Source organism: Pseudorasbora parva, chromosome 21 (assembly GCF_024679245.1).
Source record: "Pseudorasbora parva isolate DD20220531a chromosome 21, ASM2467924v1, whole genome shotgun sequence".
Lineage (NCBI taxonomy): Eukaryota > Metazoa > Chordata > Actinopteri > Cypriniformes > Gobionidae > Pseudorasbora > Pseudorasbora parva.
In genome coordinates, this window is record NC_090192.1 from 7798808 (window position 1) to 7826630 (window position 27823).

The 27823-nt window shown below is 36.9% G+C and overlaps 1 protein-coding gene across 4 annotated transcripts in view; it reads right to left on the reverse strand.

The window, feature by feature from the left end:
* Positions 1–27823, reverse strand: part of pcdh15b (protocadherin-related 15b) — a 321029-nt gene that overhangs the window by 278772 nt on the left and 14434 nt on the right. For 2 of the 4 annotated variants that reach the window (XM_067430705.1, XM_067430703.1), the window contains exons 1-2: positions 19266–19402; positions 4715–4829 (exon numbers count right to left, since the gene is read on the reverse strand). In XM_067430705.1, the coding sequence (XP_067286806.1) occupies positions 4715–4811 (97 nt within the window). In that variant the 5' untranslated portion in view covers positions 4812–4829; positions 19266–19402. Of the gene's footprint in view, positions 1–4714; positions 4830–19265; positions 19403–27823 lie in introns of those variants that run through there. The other 2 variants (XM_067430706.1, XM_067430704.1) reach the window with 1 other exon arrangement.

The following is a 27823-nucleotide window of genomic DNA, read 5'->3' on the forward strand; positions in this document are numbered from 1 at the left end:
ATGCGTGCCAACTCGTTTCATTCATTCCAAACGTGCATGTGTGCGTGTGCGTATGTGCGTATGTGCGTATGTATGTATGTATGTATGTATGTATGTATGTATGTATGTATGTATGTATGTATATATGTATATATGTATATATGTATATATATATATATATATATATATATATATATATATATATATATATATATATATATATACACACACACACTGTTTTATAAAAGCTATTTATTTGTTGTAAAGTGTAATAATCATCTCAGAAAAAATTAATTCTATTGTCAGGCGCAGTTGAATTAGTTGATTGTTTGCTTACATGTGTAGGTTTAGGGACAGTATCATTATGCCAACATTATCTTCATAACTTCTTACGAAATATTAAGTTTATCCTTCTCTTGTCAACATTATAGCTTAGTGCATGTGAGCGCGGTGCGCGCTGTGTACGTCATTTACGTGCCAATTTTGCTAAGAGCGGATAGCGCATTTCATTGTCTCTCCACCATGCTAGTGGATAAGCCATAGAGTCAATTGGTTGTTCTTGGAGATAGCAGGTTAACTCTGTGTCAGCAGCGCGCTCTGATCGGTAAAGGGGCAGAGATTTCAGACCTCCGTTTATTAAGGAGATGATGATATCCAAGATTTATCTTCTTGCTAGGGGGTGTTGCACAGACCTCTCCCGAATCATCTCCAGCAGTAGAAGCCCCCGAAGCACCACTAACTCCGCCTCCGCTTCCCTCGTCAGCTGATACAGTTTATTGATTTATGTTTGTAAAAAATGCCGGTTATAGAGTGCTAATGACGGTGTTTAACTATAACCGTCAGTCTCACGGTTATATACTAACCGTCACACCCCTACTGTCAAGTGGGACAGTTAGTGACAAAGGAGGAGAGGGAGCAAGAGAGAGTGAGGATTTGGAGGCAAAAGAGACGGAGAGAATAGTGAAACATTTTATGTTTGATGTTGCACTTGAAAAGTTTCAGATTGATCCTTGTGTTTATTTATTTTATCTATATCGGACCGTATTCTCTTTAATGCTGTGGATCATTTGTAACTTCATTGAAATTTAATTTAATGTACTGTCGTTCTAATTTCCATAACCGTTGTGTTATGATGATGATGATGCTAGCTCCACAGTCATTGAATTGACCTAGCGGCCTGTTTCTGCAATGTTTCTTTTATGCGGCTGGAAATAAACGTGCTTTCTGTAACAGCCTGTGTCTGTCACATCCTCTTAAAAGTGGAAGCTTGCGCGTAGCTTTGTTGCATTATATTAAATCTTTTTTGATGCTGTTATTGTCATTCGTGTTTTGGTTATTTGCCCATGATTAAACAGGAGTCTTTATATGGCGATAAAACAAAGCTGTTTTTTTTTTGTTTTTTTGAAGGGTATTGGGGGGGGGGGTGCGAACCCGTTCGGGACATAGAAGGGTAAAAAAAAGTTTGGGAACCGCTGCTCTATTAGATTGACATCTGGTGACTGTGAAGGCCGTTTGAGTATAACGAAGTCGAAGTTATCCTGCTGGAAGTAGCCATCAGAAGATGGGTACGCCCTGATCATAAGTGGATGGAATGGGTCAGCAACAATACTCTGGAAGGGTGTGGCTTTTAAATGACGCTCAATTGGTACTTAGGGGCCCAAAGCGTTCCAAGAAAATATCCCACACCGTTACAGTACCAGCCTAATACAATGCAGAATGGATTCATGCATTCATGTTGTTTATGCCAAATTCTGACCCTACCATCTGAATGTCACAGCAGAAAATGAGACCAATCAGACCAGGCAACGTTTTTTCCAATCTTCTATCATTCAATTTTGTAACCTCAGTTTCCCGTTCTTAGCTGACAGGAGTGGCACCGGTGTGTCTTCTGCTGCTGTAGCTCATCAGCTTCAAGGTTCGATATGTTGCGCGTTCAGAGATGCTCTTCTGAAGACCTTGGTTGCAACGAGTGTTTATATGAGTTACTGTTGCTACTTTCTATCAGCTTGAACCAGTCTGGCAATTCTCCTCTGACCTCTGGCATCAACAAGGCATTTTCACCCACAAAACTGCCACTCACTGGATATTTTCTATTTTCTGACCATTCTGTGTAATCCCTAGAGATGGTTGTGTGTGAAAATCCCAGTAGATCAGCAGTTTCTGAAATACCAGCCTGTCTGGCACCAACAACCATGTCACATTCAAAGTCATCTTTCTTCCCTATTCAGATGCTCCATTTAAACTTCAGCAGATCGTCTTTACCATGGCTGCGTCCGAAAACCTAGGCAGCTGACTTGTTGCCTCGCTGCCTTATCAGACAATGACTTAAGGCAGCGTAAGGCATCGTTTTGTGCACGAAGGCACCTCACGAAACTAATTTCGGACAGACTTCTGAGGTGGTGTAACAGTTTAATGATCTATAGCTACATTAGTAATTTCTCGCTAGAAATGACATCAGAAGTGCAAAAAATTGGTTAAAAAAACAACAACATACATTTACACACAAACTGACCAGCAAACGCACCTTTCGGAGACCATCTTTTTTTCTGTCACTGAATGTGTGTGTGTGTGTGAGTGTGTGTGTGTGTGTGTGTGTGTGTGTGTGTGTGTGTGTGTGTGTGTGTGTGTGTGTGTGTGTGTGTGTAACAGAGGTGGACAGTCACAAAGTACATTTACTTCGAGTACTGTACTTAAGTACACTTTTTGAGTATCTGTACTTTACTGGAGTATTATTTTTTCTGGAAACTTATGACTTTTACTTCACTACATCTGAAAGACAAATATCGTAATTTTTACCCCTCTGCATTTCTATCAAGGTCGAAAGTCGTTTCTGTAGCAACTCTGAAAGTCAGAGGATGATTTTTTTTCATCTTTAAAAGGTTTTTTGTTGACAGTCTGTCGGGAATCTCTCTGATAGGGTCATATACATTTTCCCCCCTTTTTTTGAACACTGATCCACCAGTTCATAGCAAAATGGAAGACGACGGTTCTTAGGCACAAGTGTGTGCACCCAGTGCCATACTTTGAAAGTATGTTTCAGTTTAAAAAAAAATCAAGATTAGTATAGTTGGCATACACTTGGTGCATGTCTTATAAAATATTAAAAACATAAACATCTGGGAGAAAGAGAAGAGTAAAGTTGGGAGAATATCAGATGTATTTCAGTGTATTGGATCCGTGCATTCGGCCTTAAAGTGACAGCAGCTTTGTAAAGAGCTTCGTAACTTATATACAAGTATTTAAATTAGTTAGTCAAATGCTAGTACGTCAGATGGAGCATCATTGAATGACTTAAACCATGATGACAGTGTGCATTTATACAACAATAATAAAATAATGCATTGGCATAAAAAAGGAAATTTACTTTGATACTTAAGTACTTTTCTGTACTTTTACTTGAGTAAAAATCTGTTTTTACAACTTTCACTTGTAACGGAGTAATATTTGACCAGTAGTACTTTTACTTTTACTCAAGTAATAGAGCTGTGTACTTTGTCCACCTCTGGTGTGTAATCTTTTAATTTTATCTGTAAACGTTAGGGTTCTGTTATAAAATCTAGTGTGCTACATTACTGTATACTGCTCAAATTGAACCCCAGAACTACACTGTTGATGCTAGAATTTTACTATTAGTTCTGCTAATATAACAATTTACTTTAAATGCCCTGATATACTTTAAGCGAAACCAAAGGGCAAACTGGTGTGACGTAATTTAAAACAAATCAGGCCTTTTAGTTGAAGGGTACATAACATGCACAGTTTCTGCCAGTCTCATGATAATCTTGAGTACCTATAGAGTAGTATTATCTCCCAGTAATCTTTAGTTTATCATATTTAATAAAGACCGATACGCTGCATAGACTCTTTTCGAAAACAGCTGAGCTCGTGCAGGCGTGCAGTGGATGGAGCTTCAAGCACACACACACATCATGGCATTATCCCTGGATAATTTTCTATTGAATATACGTTCGTGTTGTTGACATTATATGCATTTATGCACTGATTTCCAACAAAACAGATTTAATGCAGTTTCACTCATAGCCTCCAGTCTATCTCTACTTGCATTTAAACTCCATCCACTGTTTCCTTAATGCTGAGATATTTGGGAAGCTGAACAAGGTTCTATTTCCCTCACAGCCAAGAACACACTTCTTTAGTGACATTGTTGATTTGGTGGTCTAAAAACAAAATGAGAGCCCTGTCAACAGCTTCTGTAACCCGAACGAAGCTCGTTGATTGCTTCCGCTCTGGTGCACACGTGCTCATCCGGGAGAAGTGCCCAAACAAGCAATTCCACCCTTTATGTTGTCGTACAGCGGCATACTCGGAACAACTTTCTGACTTGTTCGAATACTCCATAATACGTCCAACTGTTTTTTTATTTTGGCCATGTTTAGCATGAGAATCCAAGTCTTTAACAGTGTAAAGTTACTCCACCCCCCTCCCCCCGAAAACTAGCCTCTCTGAAATTAAACAAATATTACTGCTACTTTTCAGTAATTATTCACATTAATGATCAGCATTTCTCTCACATTGTATGCCATCGTATGCAGCATAATCATGCTGCCTAGCTTTCAGAACATCAGGAGTGTGTCTGTCTAGGTGGGCAGCTCACAGCTTATGAAGCAGAACTTATGAGTAATGGAAAACACATATATCATCATCTCAATTCAATTGCTCCAAAGCAGGAATGGAGATGCAAGATATTTAGGAAGCTTCCTGGGGAGGAACTTACCTTCAGAATCTTGTGAATAGCTGGCAGCGGTGAGCAGAAGAACGCCAATGCCTATTCCCAACAACTTAAAGAGCCACGACCTCAGGCGCATCTTCATGTATTACAGCATGCTCACCTGCCGACATAAAAAGACAGATTACGTTCACCTCAATCGCTGGTGCTTTTCTCACATTCATGAGTTGCATAATGTCGCACAATTTAAGATGCATGAGTCATAAGTCATATAATAGGTTTCCTTTTAAATATGGTGCATTTCATATTAGACCACATGGGGATTCAGATGCCAAGTGACCGTTTGATTTTCATCTCTTTGAAAAAAATTATTTACCATTTGTCACAAAAAGCAAACCCAAGACTTTGAAGTTTACTCAAAGAACATTCTAATTAATTCTGGTATCAAAACAGACAATGAAGCTGGCTGAGTCAATTTCCCAGCCATAATTACTCGAGTCATTTTACATCATAAAAATAATAGAGAGTTTGGCTTTAGGGATGTTGCATCAAACTGAAATCCGCTGTAATGACAGCGGGCAGGAAGCATTTGCTGCACATATAACCTTTCCCTTTGAAGTGAGCAGGGAGATAGATAGTGTTCTCCATGTGAGAGATATAACAATCCACAGCAAAGTGCAGCTTTGAAGTCTGCAACATGTCTGAGGGGTCAACCAGCTCCTTCCTGGAAAAGACTCAAAGAGCAACCTGTTTTGACAGGTCTGGATGCAAGGGAGAGATAAGCTTTGCTCCTAAAGGAATAAAGTATGTGTATTTATATTATGACTAATCAGAAAAGAGAGTCTGAAGTGAATCTTACAATGATAAAAGTCTGTAACATCTGAAAGAATATAGATAATACAAGCAAATCAATAGTAATTCTTTAGATAAGGCTGTAATGAATGATGACAGTGGTCATCAACAGATTTTTTAAGACATTGGAAAAAATTATGCCTAATTTTACGTCATTACTTCTGACAATAGCACTTCCATCTCATCAGAAAATGTCCTAAATAAGTGTACAAAATCACTTTAGTATGTCTATATTATCAGAAGAAAATGTATTTTATTATTATTATTATTATTTAATCACTGTGTTACAACGTTTCACGGCTGCTCTTTGTTAAATCCATATTATATTTAGGATTGATTTTTTAAAATCAGAGTGGTGTAGGGATGACGCATGTTTGTAGGCCAAAACCTGTAAAGGAGTTTAGAACCTCCTGTTCCATCATCCTCAAGTCAATGGGTTTTTGGTTAAATGCCTGAAATAAGGACTGTGATTAAGCTCAAGATATTTTTAAATTTTATTCTATGGTGTAACATACTTCAGTAATAACCCCCTTGTGATTTTTTTAAAATGCGTGTCTTTAAAAAGGTGGTTGCCAACACGTGGTTAAATGGGACTGAGTGGTGTGTGTGGTCATGTTAACTGAAAATTTTCCATAGTTTTTTATCAGTGACGGAACAACCTGAAGGCAATCCTTCATTTTGACAGATTACATGAGACACAGCTTTTGAACTGCAGCGTTTCATAGCAGCAGGAGCAGCGCTTATACAGTTAATAGTCACGCTATATAGATTGCATTTCTATTAAATATGAGCGGTTATAATATTTAACAACAAATGCTTTTAAATAAAGTCACTTTTCTGTTCATACTTGCATAAGATAACGTACAATGAGCAATATTTTATTTAATTATCATGTTAATGAAAAATACAAACTACTTTGCTGTTAGTTCATACCGCATGAACTAAAATAGTGAGAGCAAATAGACTACTTTTAACCTTTTAATTTTTACATTTTATTTCCTTCATGTTGTTACAAATAGCAAAAAAAAATTTAAACAGTTGGAATATAATGTAAAATATTCTGTATTTAATAAATGTAAAGCCTTGAACATGTGAAATTCAAGTAAATAAGACATTCGAACTAGAGCTGCAACTAACGATTATTTTTTCTGTCGACTAATCTAACGATTATTTTTTCGATTAGTCGACTAATCTAACGATTAATTTTTTTGAAATTTGTCAAAATTCTGTGGCACCCCCTCACATAAGTTATGCTAGAGGTGTAACAGTACAGACTGCTCACAGTTCGCTTTGTATCGCGGTTTTAGGTTCACATTTCAGTACAGTTCGGTATTTGCTATGTTCAGGGGAAAAAGGACTACTGGCAAATGAAAATAAAGAAAATAAGAACAGATAACTTAAATAGAAGCAGCAGCACAAATAAATACTATTGAGCAAAGATGAGAATAAAATAAACAATGCTTTTCAGGTAGGTCTAACATTAGTTTTTAGGTAGAGAAATGGAATGAAGTAATCAAATGTAAAATAACCACACATTTAACTGTTTAAAATGAAAAAAGAATCCTTATTAAACTTACAAAAGCTATTCAGTCAGAGCAGTGAGTGATGTCTTTATCTTTTGTTTGACATTAAACAGACAGCAGTGAAGGCTACTGCCCCTTTAAGACCCACGGATAGTCGTCGTATTTTCTGTATTAAGTTCACTTAAGGCATAGAGTAGGCTATGACAGTTTGACATACTTTTTGTGAGTTTGTCCGTTTAAGCACAGGATTTGAAAGATAACTCAATATTTGCGCGCTTTGGGACGAGTGCACAGAGACAGATCTTCTCATTCGCGTCTTCTGGTTACACACGGGTGATGACGGTGAAAATGACTGCTCATATTCGGACGTACAGCAGCACTCGCATGCGTTTTATAAAGTTTACAAAGAAAGACCGTTTTGCCCACGTTTTTCTTTTATTATCGCTGTTGTTATAGTGCATACCTGAGGAGTCAGCACGTGTATCCATCAACAGAAACATACATACAGCATTATTTTCAAGTTACAACCCATATTAAAGATGCATCATCAGATGCGAGATGAACCGAAGTGTAAGTGCGTCCCCGCAACTTTTGCTCGGGATCCCGGTTGGGAAACACTGGTCTGTATTGATTGACACCGCGCTGGTTTGTTTAGAATTATATGAGCGCTGTGACCGCATGCTGCCGCGTGATGAAGGCGTGTCGCAACGCTGTTATTCAACTGCTCTGGTTTTAAAAGCTATGTCACACTAAATGCGGCAAAATGCAATAAAACTTGTTTTACGGTCGAATGCAACGCGTGTGAGTGAGTGAGTAAGAGACGCGCAAAAGGGCGGAGAAAGGAAATGCAGCTAAACGAATATGCGTGCGTCTTTTAAATAGCGTAAAAATGAATGAATGACGAATGTGGCGGCCGTTATTGATTATGTGGCAGTCCGCCACAAATTAGTCTATGTGTGGGAAACACTTTTTGGCCTCTGTTTAAAGTATTCCCATACTTTTGATATTCGCGGTCTAGTTTTTTGTGATAGAACCAGGAGCAGAAGCCAACATTAAGCGAGATGAACGTCTGACACGACGCGTCGACGCATTTCACGAACGTCGACGTATTTCCGTAGTCGACATCATCGATGACGTCGACGCGTCGTTGCAGCACTACTTTGAACAAATACGAATATGGTGAGTGGTGCACAGTATTTGAGTAAATGTAATTAGTTATAGTACTTAAGTATGTTTTAGGCTACTTTAACAAAAATAACAAAAACTACGACTTTATTCAGCATTGTCTTCTCTTCCGCGTTTGTTTTCAAACCTCAAATAAAGATTCAAACGGTCATGAATCTGCATATTGATTCATGATTCGGATTGCCAATGTCACGTGATTTCAGCAGTTTGACACGCAATCCGAATCATGAATCAATACACTGATTCATGACCATTTGAATCTTTGAGGTTTGAAAACAAACGCAGAAGAGAAGACAATGCTGAATAAAGTCGTAGTTTTTGTTATTTTTGGACCAAAATGTATTTCAATGCTTCAAGAGATTCTAACTAACTAACTGATGTCACGTATGGACTACTTTGAAGATGTTTTTATTCCCTTTCTGGACATGTACAGTATAGTGTGCATACACTTGGATACGCTCTCACAAAATATCTTAAACTGTGTTCTGAAGATGAACTGAGGTCTTACGGGTGTGGAACGACATTAGGGTGAGTCATTAATGACATCAATTTCATTTTTGGGTGAACTAACCCTTTAACAACTTTTACTCTTTACTTGATTAAATCTTTAAACAATTAAATGTTACATGTGTAATTTTGCTGTTTCTGCAGCAGTTTATTTCTGCTATAAAATCGCCATCTAAGGAAATAGAAGGTACTTCTTGTGTGTTTTGCCTTTACTCACCCAAACATGTCGTCAAGTGCATTAGCAGGCAGTTGATGAATCGCAGGTGTTTGATTTATGAGATGAGTTCATGACTGCAGCTGGTGATGAGGCTGAAACAGCACATCCAGTGCAAGAAGTCTTTGACTACTTCATTTTACTTAACATTATTTAATTTATCTGCTATATTGACCAGACATTTTTGAAGTATATTGATTTATTGAAGATGGCATTTTTGTGCACTTGATCTTAACTGAAACTTGAGAGTTTGTAGACGTTTAAGAGGCTGTTGTGTCAACCTTGATTTATTGCAAAATTGAGGTGTTCAGTCAGTTTTATTTAGATTTTATAAAATGAACATGATTTCTCATCTTACAAATCTCAATTGTTTCTTATTTTCACTGGTATGTCTAGTGTATCGTTGAACCTATATCTGGTATGAGTAAAATACTGAAGAACTGCTAAAATCAGATATAGGGTGTTGTAAATGTTTGCAATTAACTTATTGTATGATTTGTATTTATTATTGAAGAATATTAATATAATTTAACAAACAAATTAACAAAGCACAAAGATTATTTATTGGATGGGAGGTACGCTACAATGTTCTGTTCATTCATCATCTGAAATAAGCCTACACTAAAATATAATTTCTTAGCATTTAAGAATAAATATCGAAATGAGAACTGATTCAAATTGAGAAATTGATGAATCGATATCTCCCAGACCTAAAAGGGTTTGTAAAATAATGGGGCTCGTCTAGGCAATGTTACAAACCCTTTTAGGTCTAGATCTTGTATCTCATAAGCTGTGTATCTTTCGCACTACCTGTACTGATTCTGAAGTGAAATTCAGCTGAACTGATTTCAATCTAATAAAATGTGTTAATGATAACAGAGTACAACAGTCTTACTCCATAATAGCAAAAGTTTCTTGTTTCTTAAGTTAATTTTTCATCTGTTTTTTGTTTCATCAAAATAAGACAAATGAGATATTATTGTAATCTTATATCTGTTATTTAACAGTTAAGATCATTCTTTAATACTGATTGTGGTGTGGCAAGCAGCGGGTCGAGGGACCGCGAGAGCGGGCCGGTGACGAGTGGCAATGAGTACCAGCTGAGTGACACACCGGTCTCGTCTCGCAGCCAAGTGACGGTGTCATGACAAATCCTGTCCGCTATGAAATTGTGTCCGCAAGGACCCCCAGAGCGATTCTATTGGCTGAAAGAAATTTTAATAGTTAATCTGTTCAGAGCCTGATTACAATTCTTGCAAAATCACGTTTTGATTTTTGCTGTTTAAATTGTGTTAAAATAGTCTTTAATGTCTTACAAATCATATGTTTCATATACTAGTAGGATATAACTGAAGCTATAAGTGCTTATGTAAGTATATAAGATATATGCATACCTTGTATATAATCTATTTATTTTGTGCACCTGTTCTATATATTGCTGGGTTTTCTTTTTTATTCTTTATTATTTACATTCTAGGTACATTACTATGTCATGATTTTGTATTGGTACTTAGTTTATCAGTCAAAATAATTCAGAACATGTTTTTGCTCCCATAGCAATCAATTAAATATTTCAAATAAATGTTTTGCGTGTGTATGCGTGTATCCTTAGTATGGCAATGAATTCATAGTTTATTTGTAGGAAATTTGGGAAATTGCTGCCGCTCCACTCCGCTCACATAGCTTACTCTGGTGTTGACTCGCAGCAGGGCGGGGGCGGGGGCGAGGGTGGTCAGCCATCACGATGGACAATGATATCGTCCATCGGCACAACCCTACTCGAGGGCAAATTCACCAAATGAACGTCCTCGTTGTGCAAACATTTTATCGCCGCCGACCGGAAAGGAGGAGAAGACTAACCTTTTTAGCCAAACAATGTATTTTGTTTTATAGTTATGTTTAAATATAATAATGTTATTTTTAAATTTCATCTAGGCTATATTGGTTATGAAACGTGCACAGATGTGCAATATATGTCAAAGACATCGGGTCAGAAATTATTTTGACCACTTCATTAAGTTTTGTTTTGTAGAAAGCTTTGTATAAATTGTATCTTAATTGTAATAAATGTTTCAACATTTGCCTGAATTTAATAAATAAGCTTTAATAAATAATATAGCAGACAAACCGTGACGGAGCGATTATTTGCGTTGCACATGAAATGGAGCGGTCTCATAAATAAACCTAAACTCAGCATACAGGCTACTTCTCACAGACATTAGAATATATATATGAGTCAAGCAGAGCACGCTGATCACGTGAGCTGACTACACAAGCGGTTCTGTTTAAAATGCTACGCGCTCCATCACTGCATGTGCTGTGAGGAGTTTAATCTGTGTTTTTTTCACAGTAAATATTTAAGGATTGTAATATTTAATAAAGAAATGTGTAGAGCACTACAAATACTTTGATTGTGTGGAAACGTGAGTTCTACATACAGATTCATATGGGTCTGCTAATAAGCAAGGGTAAAAACAAACTTAGTTGCACAAAAACACAACCGCAATTCATTTTTGTTTCTGTGACCTATTTTTGTCAAAGTATTCAAAATAAAAATAAGAGGTCATTGGCAGATATGACAGACATCAGATGAGAACAAGCTAGTTTTTGACATCTGTAATACAATCTTGATTCCTTTCCAGTATCAGGACATGGCTTTGCAAAACATACAGAGGCTATTTTAAAAAAGTAATATCAACAAAAATATAACTTTTGATCCAGATATGAAATCAAAACAGCAAATCCAACGATACTTGATGAAGATCCATTACTGAGAGAAGAAAAAAGAGACGAGCACAGAGAGAGAGAGAGAGAGAGCGAGAGAGCGAGAGAGCGAGAGAGCGAGAGAGCGAGAGAGCGAGAGAGCGAGAGAGAGAGAGAGAGAGAGAGAGAGAGAGAGAGAGAGAGAGAGAGAGAGAGAGAGAGAGAGAGAGAGAGAGAGAGAGAGAGAGAGAGAGAGAGAGAGAGAGAGACATGCACTTTTAAAGCCTTTCGAATTGTACTACATCAAAACCCTCAACACCGGAGTCGATCATTGCACTGCCATGCTCACTGACTATCATTATGAATAGTCTTTGTTCTTCCAAACTGAAAGAGTCTTTGGAGACACAAATGTAATTTCATCCTCTGTTGTCAGGACGGAAGCATATCTCTCCCCTGTGTTCCTCAATACAAAGGTCTTCCTCAGGACAATCAATGAGAGATGCTTCAGCGCTACGTTGTGAGAATGCAACGGATTGACGGCAGACACAATATGTCAAGGGGCGAGTTCTATAAGTGCGTTTCCTTCGAAATTTCCTTTTTTTCTTTTGGGTTTCGAGAAATTAGATGAAACTAAGTGCAGGCTTTTGTGTGCAGCCTCACAATCAATGAACAATAAGGCTACGGGCCTCCAATAAGCTAATGGTCTAGAACAGCGCTCTAGTTCAACTCTAATCTTTCAGAGTAACTGAGACAACACCTTCTTGACTGTGTAAAGGCTTATCAGAGCCACAATTTCACAAAGAGGGGCTGAAGATATGCTGCCTTCAAATCACATCAGAATACTCGCATTTATGAGATGAGTGCACATGAGCTACGTCTACATTACCACTAGAGAACCTTTAGTTATAGCTTTTCTCAATCGCTTTGGCTCAATTGCAAATTAGACTTTTTCCCCCTGAACAATTCGTTTCTTGTTCACATCAGATTAGAATTTGTATTGATTTAAGCAAATTGTGTTTGTTTTGGCATATGTGCAAACGAGTTAGTACAATTTGCACAATGACTAAATGCACATAGCTTGTTGATCTAAACTGATGAGTTGATTCTCAGCGAAACTCTTCACAACATTCTTTCATTGTGTGAGTCACCACATACCAAATGATTCAGTCAGTGATCAAATTCTTTCAGACATGGTGTATTCCATTAAAATGTATGACATGGAATGTTTGCTAAATTGGCAAAGGTCTGTCGTGTATATATATATATATATATATATATATATATATATATATATATATATATTAGGGATGTCAACGATTAATCGATGATCGATTAATTGTCGATAAAACATTTGATCGATAAGACTTATCGATCATCGATTAAGCAGGGTCATGCGCGTGCGTGAGGAAACGGGAGGAAAAATGATGCGAGCGTGCCCGAGTTCTATTTGGAACCATTTTACAGCTGGAGTTACACCTTCATCATTACTGCAAGTTTGCATGTGCATTCGCAGCCTTTTGTTTTGTGCAAATCTAAGTTGTAATATTGTGTTTATTTTGTGCAGGACTATGTTTAGCTGATTTATCTCATAAGGATGCATTTGGTTAATAATTAACGTTAGAGGTGAGGTAGTAAAAGCGTGGCTGTGATCAGCTTCAGTGTGCAGCTCCAACAGCACTAATAATGACTATGATTGGGACTTTCATATTACACCACATTAATGAGAACACTATTGTAGCCTAATAAAACATTGTGATTGTTAATTATTTGGGTTTATTTGCCGTGTGTTTCATTGCGTTGATCCAGGAAGAGCGCATGCACAACATGAGTCACGCATTCTGACTCGCGCATGTAACTTAGTTCACTTGTGCATTCGCATCAGATTGTGCTGAAGTAATTTGTAATATTACATTTATTTTGTGACGTTATATATGTGATCAATCATATAGGATGCCTTTCTTTCAAGCGAAATAAAACGCACTAACAAATGGCTTCAGTCAGTGATGGCTACCGGTTTTCATTCAGTGTTTCGGCTTTAGCGCATGCAGAGCAATGCATAATAACGATGATTGGGACGATCATATTATATAACAGAAATGAGAACACTATTTTAATAAATGCTTGTAAAGTCATTGGGTTTAGGTGCCGTGTTCAGAGCGTTGTTCCTAGAGCGTGTGTAGGCGTCTCCCATTCTGAATATGAATATCAGCAACTCAATTCAAGTTCACATGTCCATTCGCATCATTTTGTGAAGATATATAATTTGTAATATTTTGTTAACTTTATATAAATCTGATTAATCTCATATAGGAAGCTTTTTGTTGAGTTAAATAACGTGCTAGCAAAGTTTCAGTGTAACTTACCAGTGATTCAGCGCATCCGCTTCAGCTCGCGCTGTTCAAACAGCAACGCACGACTAATAATAACTATGATTGGGACTGTCACATTACATAACATTAATGAAAACAATATTTTAATAAATCGTTTTGAATTAACTGGGTTTAGGTGACGTTTCAGCACGTTGCTCTTGCAAGTGCGTCCACAAATTCTGAATAACAGATCTGAGGCGGCGTTCGTGTTGTATTACATGTTATATTTGGTTATTAAATAAGTAGCCTAATTTAATTAAATTATAAATAACATCGACTAATTTTACAATCCCATAGCCCTTTGTTTAGATAAAAATCCTTTTCATTCATTTGGTAAAGAACATGGCGTTTTGAGCAGCATTGCACATAGGCCTACTGTCATGCTGTCGGCTATAAGCTACTGCTGTAGACGCATATTTCAGTATTATGGATAACGATTAATCGATTAATTGATCGTTAATTTAAACGACGATCGATCATGGGAATTTGTGAAAATTGACATCCCTAATATATATATATATATATATATATATATATATATATATATATATATATATATATTAGGGCCGGGACTTTAACGCGTTAATTAATTACGCAATAAAAAAAAAAAAAAATTTAACCACACTTATTTTTGCACCGCGGAACGTTTTTCAATGAACGAGTTTCGATGGGCCGATTATACTGGAACACAAACTAGCGCTCCGGAATCACGACAATAACAAACCATGAGTGAACATGAACGAAGAAGCTGATGAGACCGCTTTGCTTGGCCCTGTGGATGGGAAATTTTGTTTTAAAAAACGAAAGAATGGAAGCGTCGTCAAGAGCATGGCTGTGTGCAAGCTATACAACAAGGAATCTGCGTATCACCGCAGCACATCGAGCCTCAAATATCACAAATATGCTTTTGCTAAACTTAATGGCAAACATTGCGCTGGTCTGCTGGACTGAAATAAATAAACATTTTGTTGATTAAGCTTATGTATTCAGTCATTATTCAATGGTATACTAAAAATACATGTGAAAAATTACTTCTCATTGTTCTCAGGTCAAATATTTATATGCAATTAAAATGCGATTAATTTCGATTAATTAATTAGATTAATTTTTTTAATCGAGTCCCGGCCCTAATATATATATATATATATATATATATATATATATATATATATATATATATATATATATATATATATATATATATATATATAGAGAGAGAGAGAGAGAGAGAGAGAGAGAGAGAGAGAGAGAGAGAGAGAGAGAGAGAGAGAGAGAGAGAGGAGAGAGAGGAGAGAGAGGAGAGGGAGGAGAGGAGAGAGGAGAGAGGAGAGAGGAGAGAGGAGAGAGGAGAGAGGAGAGAGGAGATATGTAAGAAGATATGATTGTGTTAGAGTGTTTAAAGAATGCCGTTTACCATTCTGTACGGCATTCACGTTCAATATGCGCTTGTGAATTGGATTTTTTCGGATTTGCATTTAAAGTTTTATCATTTGCCTCCATCCCAATATACTGAACAACGCGGCATACCTTTACATCACACGTTAGTGGTAGAGTTATACTCACAGAACACTATAGTTATTCACAACCACCAAAGTTCATTATTTGCATGCGTTTTAAAGCTTTGGCGTTTAAACATTTGATTTGTGTGCTTATGCACAGTTTTAACATGCGCTTTTCTGAGCGTGCACACTAAACACCTGTGAAACATGATTACTGGCCTAAGTAGTTGTTGGCCTAAGTTTACTGTGTTAATACTATCAAATATACACAAGGTTATGTCTAAAGTGAAAGTAAAATCAGTATGTGTCTGTATATTAGATGCACAAAGGTCTTAAATTGACAGCAGTGCAGCCTAGTGAACACACTGTCCTTAACTCTTTCCCCGCCAAACACTGAAATTTCCGTTATTTGTGAGAAAACGCTTCCAGGCCAATAACGGAATTTTCCGGGTTTCCGGGTTTTCACTGTCGGGCGCTAGGGGGCGCTATTGCGCATCTTCTGAATGAGAGTACTGCATCTCCTGATCAAAACACGTGAGGAAGACGCAGTGAAGCGAGCGATCGCATGTAATCATATGCATATTAAAAATAATGTGATCATCCTCATTAACAGCATATGAATCAAAACTATGCAATGTTACTGAATGAAATGTGGACCCAGGACGAGCTACAGGACTGTGTAAGCATTAGGGGTGTTGATGGACTCGATCTACTCCATCTGTGTTTGATCATCGCTCTGAATCTGATCTGGAAACAGTCTTTCACAAAAATTTGATTTTATCAGCTTTTTGTTCAAAATCTTGCTTTTTTTATGAAACCTACCCATATTCAAGTGTTGATAAAAAAGGAATGCATGAAGCTAGAATAAAACAGGTTTGTTATTTAAAAGAAGAGGGTCAGCTCTTTATTTTGATATATTGCATGCTCAGATATTCATTAAACTAAATATTCTATAGGCTATTAAAGTTTGTTGAAAATTGTCAAAAACCCTGGCGGTGGCTGGCAAAAAAATGTTTAAACGCTGGCGGTGAAAGAGTTAAAGGGACAGTTCTCCTCTAAAATGTTCATTATTTACTCACTCTAATATTTTTACAAACCTGTGTTCATTTCTCGATAACAGTTTTCATTTTTGAGTAAACTATCCCTTTAATTTTAATAAAACAACAAAAGACAAAGAGAAAATCACTCACTGTTCTTGACTAAAAACTAATACTGTAGCTAAGAATCAATGTATATTTTATAGTCTATGTAGTGTTTTATTTTTACATTTATTCATTTAATATCAGACTTAAATGAGCCGCCATGTGTAAATCTTTATATATTTATTTTATATTATACAATACACTAGGAATGCGTACAAGGTTTTTTTATGTAAAGTTTTAAGTTTAAGTAAGGTTTTAACCTCTTGTTGTTCCTGTTGCTTAAGAATAGCAAAAAAAAAACGATGTGACAAGCCATCAGAACCCAACCGACCTGAAAACCGCGGTTAAAAACCAAGGTATGTATTGAACCATGGACTGTTTTGTTGCATCCCTAGTAAAAATTAACAACTTTCTGCAAAAATAAATGTATTGTATAAATACAAATGTTCATTTTCTTTTTGTGTAATACAGTATTGACTTTTCCCAGTCAATTTGTATACTGTCTGAATCCATATCTAAAAAGGTGTGATCCACAAGAGCATTCAGCTAGACAAAAGTGATATTCTTGTATAATACAGAAAGCATTTTGTCAATAAAACAAGTAGAAAACAATCATGAAATAAATATTTCCATGATGAAAATCATCTAAACATTTGACCAGTGTGGCTCACACGATGACAAAAACACATTTTAATTTGGTGGCATTGGCCAATTTACTGACACAATAACTAGGTGTTTAAAGATGAATAAAATGTTCTGGGTGAGTAACTACATTTTGCAGAAATGCAATAGGGTTCTGATGTTCCAGCAAATGGCTGACAATTGAACTTTAAGTTTTCTTTAGAGAAAGTTAAAACAAAAAAAATGTGGCAAAGCAATTGAGAAAAACTGTAAACCCAGGTATTAAAAATTGGGGGTATATATGTCTATGAACATCGAATGATATACATAAAAAAATAAAATAAAATAGAGGAGTGACATGGAGTGACAGTTGGAAGGCTACCTAGAATATATAGAGTGACAGAGTGATAGAAGGATGGATAGAATAAAAAGACAGAGGTAGAAGGATAGATATATAGTGACAGATAGATACAATAAATCTATACTTACTATATATAATAAATATTGACAGGTATAAGGATAGAGAGAGTAAATAGTGACTGACAGACATACAGACAGACAGACAGAGTAAAAGGATGTTGAATAGTGACAGGTAGAAGGGTAGATAGAATAGAGTGACAGATAGAAGGATAGAAGGATAGATAGATAGATAGATAGATAGATAGATAGATAGATAGATAGATAGATAGATAGATAGATAGATAGATAGATAGATAGATAGATAGATAGATAGAAAAGTACTGTATAATGATGGAAGGATAGAAGGATGGATGGATGGATCTAATGTCAACACAGATTACAAGTTTTCCTTCAATTGATGACTGAGTCGATTGAAATGTCACCTCAAGACGACTGTTTTTAAAGATAGAATGATAGACCCCAAATACACACATCCCAACACATGAAACACACAAGCACAACTGGCAAAAAGCCAAATCTTCTATTAAAATAATTTTTCATTTTTCATTTTTTTTTTACAATTCCTGGAAACAAGCAAGACTACTCAAAGTGTGAAAGCACTTTTATTAAAGAACTGGGTAATGCTACAATCAGTCTGTCTCAATGCTGAACGGATGGGGCTGTGATTCTGACAGAGATCAGTAAGGTAATGGGCCACACTGAACCTGTCAACACAGGTAATCCATTACACTCCTCTCTGTTTCACTGACTGTGGGACAATACACCATTACTTCAGCCACACGGCAGCCAGAAAACAACAGTCAGGACATAATGAGGCAGGGGCGAAAAGCAGTGTGATGGAACTGCAGAAGGCAGTGATTTATTCTGCCATGAGGAAATTAACATATTGTTCATGTTGACCATGCTGGATAGTTTTGCTTAGCTGTAGTAAAGTTTAAATGGACAGTTAATTCAAAAAATAAATCCTCTGCAACTTTAAACGAGGGGTGGAATGGTTCAAATTTTTCACTGTTCAGTTTGTATCACGGTTTTAGGGTCACGGTTTCGGTAGGCTAGATGGGCTACTGTATCAATTAAATAAAGATGAGTCATTATTGATGTTACAAAAGCTATTCAGTCAAGAGCAGTGAGTGATTTCTTCGTCATTTGTTGTTTGGTTAACAATAAAAAACACAAACGGCTGAAATATGCTTCTCTTCCTTTAAAATGATGCACAGATTCAGTAACTTACACATGAACAGTGACTCTCGACGGTTAGGCTTTACTTAAGACATAACCTACTATGTTCGCTAGGTTTACTCACCACGACGGGCATGTTGACATATTTTTTGAGTGAATTTGTCCATTCGAGTGCAAGATTTGAAAGAGAATGAAATATCTGCGCGCTATCTGCGACAGTCTGCGATGTGCCGTGCGCGCGCGCTTTAGATTATACCTTCTCTCAGCGTGCGCGAGTTCTCGCGTCTCGCTCTTGAATGTTTAGAGTGGCAATGCTTAAATGAGTTTAGTTTAAACACAACGTGTGCTGTTCAGAGGGGTATTCCAGAAAGCAAGGTTACCTTACCGTCACATATACCTTGAACTCCCAGTTGATTGACCCGAACCTTTTTTACTCGAGGTAAGCTGGTTCCAAAATCACGTCCGGGAGTAAATTCAGCCAACTCAGAGCCCGGTTAACTCACAACACAAGACATTCTCAACAGAGCAACGAATCGATGATTCAACTTGGAAACAGACGCAAAGTAAAAGTGCGCCATACTTCCTCTTCTTTTGTTTAATGGCGATTTACATAACCTATTTGGTGGTTATGCAATCATTTTTTCAATGTTTTCTTTTAATAAGTAGGCTAATATTTATTCACTGAAAATAAGGATTATATTGTTTGTTTGATGCTAATTACTTGATTGCAGATCCATGTAGCCCTATGAGATGAGATGTCAATAAAATAAATAATAAATATATTTGAATTGCATTAACAATTCAAATGCAATTTTTTTATTTTTTTTTATTCTAATTCCTTATAATTCATATAATATTGTATATTATATAACAAATTTGGTTATATAATATTGTATATTATATAACAAATTTGTTAAATAATAAACAATATTATATAACAAATTTGGTTATATTAATTACATAAAACACATCTGAATACCTCTTAAGCAAACTAACCCTGGAACATAACCTTGTCTAGAAAAGGTTATGTGGAGAGAGTGAATTGGCATGGTTACTTACATACCCTAAAAGTTACCTCAGTTTTTGGAGGAACCAAAAGTGGAGGTTATCTGCTAACTTACTCTTAAACATACCTGGGTATGTCACATAACCTGCTTTTTGGAATACCAGGTCTCACCTGCGCTCACACAGTAGCAACACCCGGATGATAGTCATGTTCGAGCAGCCGCTAGCATGCAAGAGTGAACGCGTATCCATCGACAGAAACATACATTAACCTTACTCTGTCTGTCTGTTTTACACATTATTTTCAAGAAACCATATTATAGATGCGTCATTTGAGATATGGCTGGAGAACTGTAAGCTACAGTTAAATTATTCACCTTGAACCGTTTCATCCTTGCTTAATATAAGTGTTTTTTTTTTCATCTTACCTCAACTTTTGAAGGCCACAACTTTTTTTAAAGGTGCAGTGTGAACTATTTATGAGGATCTGTTGACTATGTTTTCAGTGTTGTATAAAGACCTTACATAATGAACCGTTATGTTTTTATTACCTTACATTCGAACAAACAATTTCTATCTCCATACAATGCGGGTCCCCTTACAGTGAAGTCACCATTTTGCGCCGCCATGTTTCTACAGTAGGCCTAATAGGACAAACTGCTCTACGGAGCGCTACCTACTCTCTGCTGTCTCAGATGATGACATCTTTGTTTTGTGTCGGCCACTGTAGCTTCTCTATGTGCTTTGTAAAGGAGGGGTGAGCAGTGGGCAGTTGAAATTTGCGACCTCACTGCTAGGTGGCGCTAAAATGTACTCAGTGCAACTATAATAATAAGAAATGTTTCTTGAGCACCAAATTAGCATTTCATAATGATTTTTAAGGATCATGTGACACTAAAGACTGGAGTAATGATGATTAAAAAAAATCTTAATTGTTCCAAACTTTTGACCAATATATAACCAGTAATGTGATGTCTGAAGTGGATATTTGTTTGATTATCAAAATATGAGGAAAAAAAATAAATATGAGGGAAGAAAACTAAATTTGGTTAAATCCACAATGTGTGTAATTTTTCACTGCTAGAGGTCGCTTATTCAAAACAAAGGCATAGCTTGATGACACCTTGATTTCAAAGGAGCTTCTGATTCTTCCGCTCATGCGTATGTGGGCATTATTTGAGTGTGTTGAAAGTTGTTATGATGCTACTTCGCGTTCACTCTTTGGCTACTATGAGACACTTGTTGCACATGCAGTAAGCTAGTTAAATATTACACATGGTAAAACATGGTACTCGCAGTAAATCAAGAAAACATGATTTAGGGGGGGGGGGGGGGTGAAATGCTGTTTCATGCATACTGAGCTTTTTACACTGTTAAAGACTTGGATTCCCATCCTAAACAGACAAAGTTTCAAAAACTAAGTTGGACGTTTGATGGAGTATTTCTGTATCAAAAATACTCCTTCCGGTTTCTCACAAGTTTTGGAGAGTTTTTTTCGAGTATGGGTCCGCTTGACGTCGATAGAGCGGAAGGTCCTTGTATGGGCCGTACGGGCTCTTCTCCCGGAAGGGTGCGCGCGCGCGTGACTAGATGCACGCCGCCCATAAACACTGCTCTCAGGTGCAGCAGATCCACTAGTCCGTGCGAATGCGCCCTTCTTTCACAGGAACTCAGAGTGTGCATGAGGTGTATCCTTCGCTGCTGCAGATAACCCACAATTCTTTGCGTCGCCATTAACAACCGTCATATTTGTTTATAATATATGAAAAAACGGCACCACCGCCAGATATACATGCAAGCGTTGATGTGGTGTTTAAATGTAATTAGTTTTAAGCTTGTTTTTGTTTTTTAAGCTGTATTAAGCCGGGTGCACACTGTGCGATTTTGGCCACGATTTGGCCGTCTGGGACAAATTTAGCAAATCCTAAAAGATTCCTCTGATCCTAGGCTAAAATCTGACGTCTTTGGTCATTAGTTTGACATGTTCACCGGCAGCTGATTAATGACCGCTGCGATCAAATTTTACCTCAGACGAAATTCTGGCAGTGTCAGAAGATTTGGCACACAATCCTGCAGTGTGACTTCTCCTACGACAACAGTCAAATATCTCCGTTTTTCAAGACAAACTATGACCAAAACGAGTGCTAGAGATTTCTTTGTAGCCAGCATTTCAGCCCCGCGTGTAATGCAGCTCACTGTCACTGAACGCGTCATTCATTGATGATATGAACTCCGGGTGAGTTTTCTTGCGCGCGTCCGTTTTTAGCGCGCCTTCACTATCGTGCAGTCTGACATTAATGTCAACTGAGATCTTACAGTGTGACATGGCGATCATGTTCGTACAGTCTGACAAGGGACATTCGCAAAGGATTTTGAAAAATCGCACAGTGTGCAGGACCCTTTAGGCTACCTGAAACAGATAGTTGTGGTAAACAGGATTACAAGTGTTTAGAGCTTTTTAAACATTTAGAACAGTACATTGCTCTGAAGACAAGAAACATTTCATAGGCATTTTCAAGTTATGAATAAGTTTCATTCATATAACTGGCGTGAGAGCGCAACGAGGGTAACGATGGTATGATGTCATTGATAAGCGATGCAAGGACAAGGCCCGTTAAAATTGATTTAAACATTCTTGGAAACATTTGGGATAATGGAGGTACACCTTTCATATTGTGTCTTTAAGGTATTTATCTGACAGAATTATTTGTCAAAAATGACACTTTTGTTTTACAATACAAAGAAAATGCATATAAAAGCTCACAGGATAAAGTATAGATTGAATATCACAAAAAACGGACTCCAATCACAACTACGCAATGTGTGCACAAAATCTTAAAAAAATTACATTTGAATAAAGGGTGAAGTTGTCAATTTTCCTAGGCCAGACATCACTTTTGACACATACACAAACACACATTGGGTATCCATTTCATAGACATAATGGTTATAACTGTATATTCTCTCCCCTGCTCTAAATCTACCCATCACACAAAACTTTATGCATTTTTACATTTTCAAATAAGATCTTTCTGTATGCTTGTCTCCTCATGGGGACTGAAAAAAATGTCCCCACAAGGTCAAAATTAGCTGGTTTCAATTCTATATTTGTGGGGATAACATATAAATACCAGGACCACACACATACACACACACACAAAGGGCTGTGCAATTTATCAAAATATCGCAAATGTTCATATCGCAATATGCATATCGCAATGGCACGCAATATCTGAATGATTTTAATAGGTTATTTCAACACTGTGTTTTAGGTTGATGCATATAGCAGAGAATAGACTGTAGATTATTGTTACTTATGTGACTTGTTTGATGTTAAAAATAGTTATTAAAGGCAATAACTTGCGAAAAACAACTCCTTGCAGTCTTGCACTGTCTGCTGTCTTACACACACAGCGAAACGTGCACAAGCCGCTGCTCTGAAATTGTGTGATCCATTCAGTTCTGTTTCATGTCTTGTTATACACTCGAACTGTCAAATACACACAGTTATGTCAAAATGGCTGTCTTGATGAGTATTCATGTAATCCCAGTCCATTATGCTTTAAGTAAAAGATATCAGTCGGGGAAAATCCGAGTCAATAGGATCCGTGCATTAGCTCTTAAAGTTAAAAACAACTGAAGTTGGGTTGAAAATGGACGAACCGAGAAATTGGCTTGCTTGAACCCATTGAATGGACCCATTCAAACAACCCAATTTCTGGGTGTGTCCATTTTCAACCCAACTTGGGTTGTTTTTAACCCAGCATTTTTAGAGTGTACCGCTGTATGTCAAACAACAGAAGAACAAGAGAAAATCCCTCATGCTCTTGGCTGAATAACCTTTATCATGTATCAGTGTATATTTCATTCAGACTACTGTTTTTATTTTTAATAACAAAGATAAATAAAAATAAAGATAATCATCCACCCCTGGTTCAGGAGTCTTTTTTAACCTGGATGTTCTTGATGTTAAGTTTTAGGTTGATATAACTATATATTACCAAGTCAAGCAAAGAGTTTTTGGTATTTAAATATTTGCATTACATTTTTTGTTTGTTTACATTGATGTTAAAATTATATTGTCAATTGTAGTGATGATTTCTTTTCCCAGAAAGAATGTGAAACTACGGTGGCCCAGTAGTGCAGCCGTACTAAATGAAACCACAACACAACGAAATCACCACAGCACGACGGAACTGGCCACAACACAACAGAAATGCTCCCGACCACGAGGGGGCTCTCGGAGTGCAATAAAGTTAGTTTCCCTTGCCATTGCTCTAGATTGGCCAGTCTTACAAATATATAAACACTACGATCAGTTTTAATTGTGTAACTATTGTATATTGACGTCAAAACTCAAAATCACCTACAGGCATTATAGCTGCATATTATATCTCAAAAACGTTTTTACTCGCGATCACAGCGCTTGATTCCTAAGGGAACGTCTGCCAATTCCACCAAGTGGTTGAAACATATAATTTTATTAATTGAAATTACTTTTTTTGTTTTGTTTAAATGTTTAAATTCCTATTTTATGCATTGAGTCAGTTTTTTTAGAATACAAAAAAGCTGTGGGATTTTAACATGTCTGTTTTTAAATGTTAAAAGTAATTTTAATTCATACAAATTACATGTTTCAACTGCATGGTGGAATGTGCAGGCGTTCCCTTAGGCATCAAGCGCCATGGCAGTGTGTAAAAGCGTTTTTGAGTATAAATATGCAGCTATAATGCCTGTAGGTGATTTTGAATTGATATTTCATGTCAATATACAATGGTTACACACTTAAAACTGATCGTAGTGTTTATATCTTTGTGAGACTGGCCAATCTAAAGAGCAATGGCAAGGGAAACTAACTTTATTGCACTCCGAGAGCCCCTCGTGGTCGGGAGCATTTCCGTTGTGGTGTGGCGATTTCGTTGTGTTGTGGCTCGTTTCCGTTGTGTTGTGGCTTAATTTAGTACGGCTGCACTACTGGGCCACCGTAGAAACACATAAATAATCATTCATTAATTTCATCATTCTCAGTTTTTAAATGCTTTTAAATAATAGCTATAATAAATTAAATAATAATACTTTTTAGACTAATAGCAATATCGTATTGCATATCGAATATCGCATTATTTATCAAGATATCGCATATCGCATTTTTCTTCAATATTGCACAGCCCTAACACACACATTTGCAAATACCCTGCTTATTTTACACTGTAAATTATAAAAATGAAAAATAGTTAATAATTGGACCTTAAATGTTCTTTTATGCCAAACTCAGATGATAAATCAATTCATTTGATTCATTTTACCCCACATTACGATTGTTCATATCAGAGCCAGAAACTCATTGCTTCTTGTGTTTTTGAATGAAAGGAAATTGTCACCAAATGTGGATAAAAACCAGTTAATCATTTATCCTCATTCATATGCTAAACAGTTTTAATTCAACGTGGATGTCACTCATCACAAGGCAAATAGACATTAGTGAGAATAAGTCGTGAGTCAGAGGAAAGACTATTTTTGGTCATTTGTCGTGGCAGATGGCGTCCGTCTCTCTAAGAACACACACTGCCTGATTACCTCACACCAGAGATAATGAAAGATGATTGATTTCAGCCACTCTCCTAATGGACAGTAAAACACCCTTGGCAAGATCAGGCCTTTAAAGAACAGTCTATCCCAAAATGTATTCTGTAAAAAAAAATGACAATCGTGGTCACTATAAACTGTATGGAAAAGAGCCGCATGAACATTTTGCAGAATATCTGATCGTGTGCTTCATGTTAAAAATAACAGAATACAAGATTGATTTTGTGTGTGTGTGTGTGTGTGTGTGTGTGTGTGTGTGTGTGTGCGTGTGCGTGTGCGTGTGCGTGTGCGTGTGCGTGTGCGTGTGCGTGTGCGTGTGCGTGTGCGTGTGCGTGCGTCCATCAAACACAAGCTGAATTGATTCCTCGCTTCATTCTATTCCTGAAAGCATTCATGGAGTAATTTCCATAGCTGTTTCAGTTCACCATGCTAAAATCAAGGATGAAATGGGAAAATTATGAAAATGGCTTCAAACGGACTTCTTCTCTTCCATAACAGTATTAAGCAAACTAAACAGGTCACTAATGCAAATCTAAATATCACGCGTAAAGAACTCATCTTGGTAAACTAATGGAAGTGTAATCTCCAATCTCATTCCTTTTCTTTTTTTTACTGATCATCTAACTGAGGCATAATTAACCATCCCTACAAAAGACAGAAATAATCCTGCTGATTCATTACACCTAGTCAAATGTCGCAATACGCAGGGAGAGAAAGTAAGACTCTTTCATTTTTACATCTTTTTTTGGCTCAAAACACATGACCATGTAAACAAAATCGTGGCAGGTTTATGACTTATTAGATTTGGATGTCACCCAGACAAACAACTGTGCAATAATGCTTGTGAAGGATTCAAAGATGCATCCAAGCATTTTATCTGTAAATGAAATAAATAATTGATAGTTCTCATACTCTCATGTGTTTTTTATTCACATGCATTATCCGACTGACAGACTGTAACGGTTAAATGGTTAATGGTTCAAAATATTAATTTGTGTTCTACTGAAGAAACAAAGTCACCTAGATCTTGGATGCCTGGGGGTAAGCAGATAAACTACTTTATTTCTTTTTTTGGGGTGAACTACCCCTTTAAGAATGTTAACAAACAAGAGGAGAACAGATTTCATTCCTGAACTTTGTAAGCACAGATTTTACCTGACATTTCAGAGTGGTATAGTTTTTGTAATTTTGTGATCTCCTATAAGGTACATCGTTATAGGCCTACACCAATTAATCATGATACTTGTTGGAAAACGATGGTAATATAACAATAACCGATAGTAATCGAACACAAACCATGGTTAATTTTCCTAAGAGGCGGTGAAAAGTCTTACAAAAGCGAGAGCTTACAAAAGCTACAGTAAGTATCAGTAATAATATCAACAGTAATATTGACTAGCATTGGAGCAGAGGTGAAGCTTTGCCCTTTGTTTACATCGTAGCAACAACGTTAACCTTATAATTGAAACTGTTAAAAGAAAACAAAAAAAGACAAATAATAAGACATACTTATAAGTTCCACAAACAACAGATTGTCCCGACATCCAGGAGAAGCTTTTGTGCGTTGCCTGCATTGTGCTCTCAGGTTCTGGAAGCTGTCTCCGTAAAATGCGCAGCACACAGAGGTCATAATGTCCAGGAGCAGTGTTTAACAGTGCATGCACTTTAACTACTTTAAAGTACTTTTCACACGGGATTAGTATTATCTAAGGACCTCTAATTTAAAAATGACTCCCCCACATCTGTGTTTTGCGTGGCGCATTCGCACGGGATAAGCAATGTCTGTGATTTTACTCCAATTTACTGACTTCGGCATCGAATATCGTTTTGATTATTTTATTGTAATAAACATAATTTCGTTCAGTTAGAGAACAGACACCATGAACTGAGCACAGACCGGCGGCAGGAGTCAGATTTAATTTATCATGAGTGAGAAGCTGACAATATACGACAGAAGATTCTGTTTCAAAATTAAATATAAAAGCACTCATTTAAACAAGCTTGTCATTGTACTGTACTGTTACGTTTTTCATTAAGAATTGTATTGATGTTAATATTAAACATATGCACCATTCAAGCAATTTTCTCCCAAATTGATACTCATTCTAAAGTGAAAGTATAATCCGTGCGGCCACACAGAAATTCATAGCGGTGCACAATATTACGGAGCCTCCATTCTTCGAAAGATAAAGATAGAAATGCACACAGAAAAAAAAAACTTGCAAAAATGATATATGATCCACCTAATCCTGGCCAAATCACAGAGATGCCGATTCGCATGGGACTAATATTATCACAGGACCTTGGTGTTCGGCGAAATATGGTGGGTAGTTTCCGGGGGGATTTTTACTT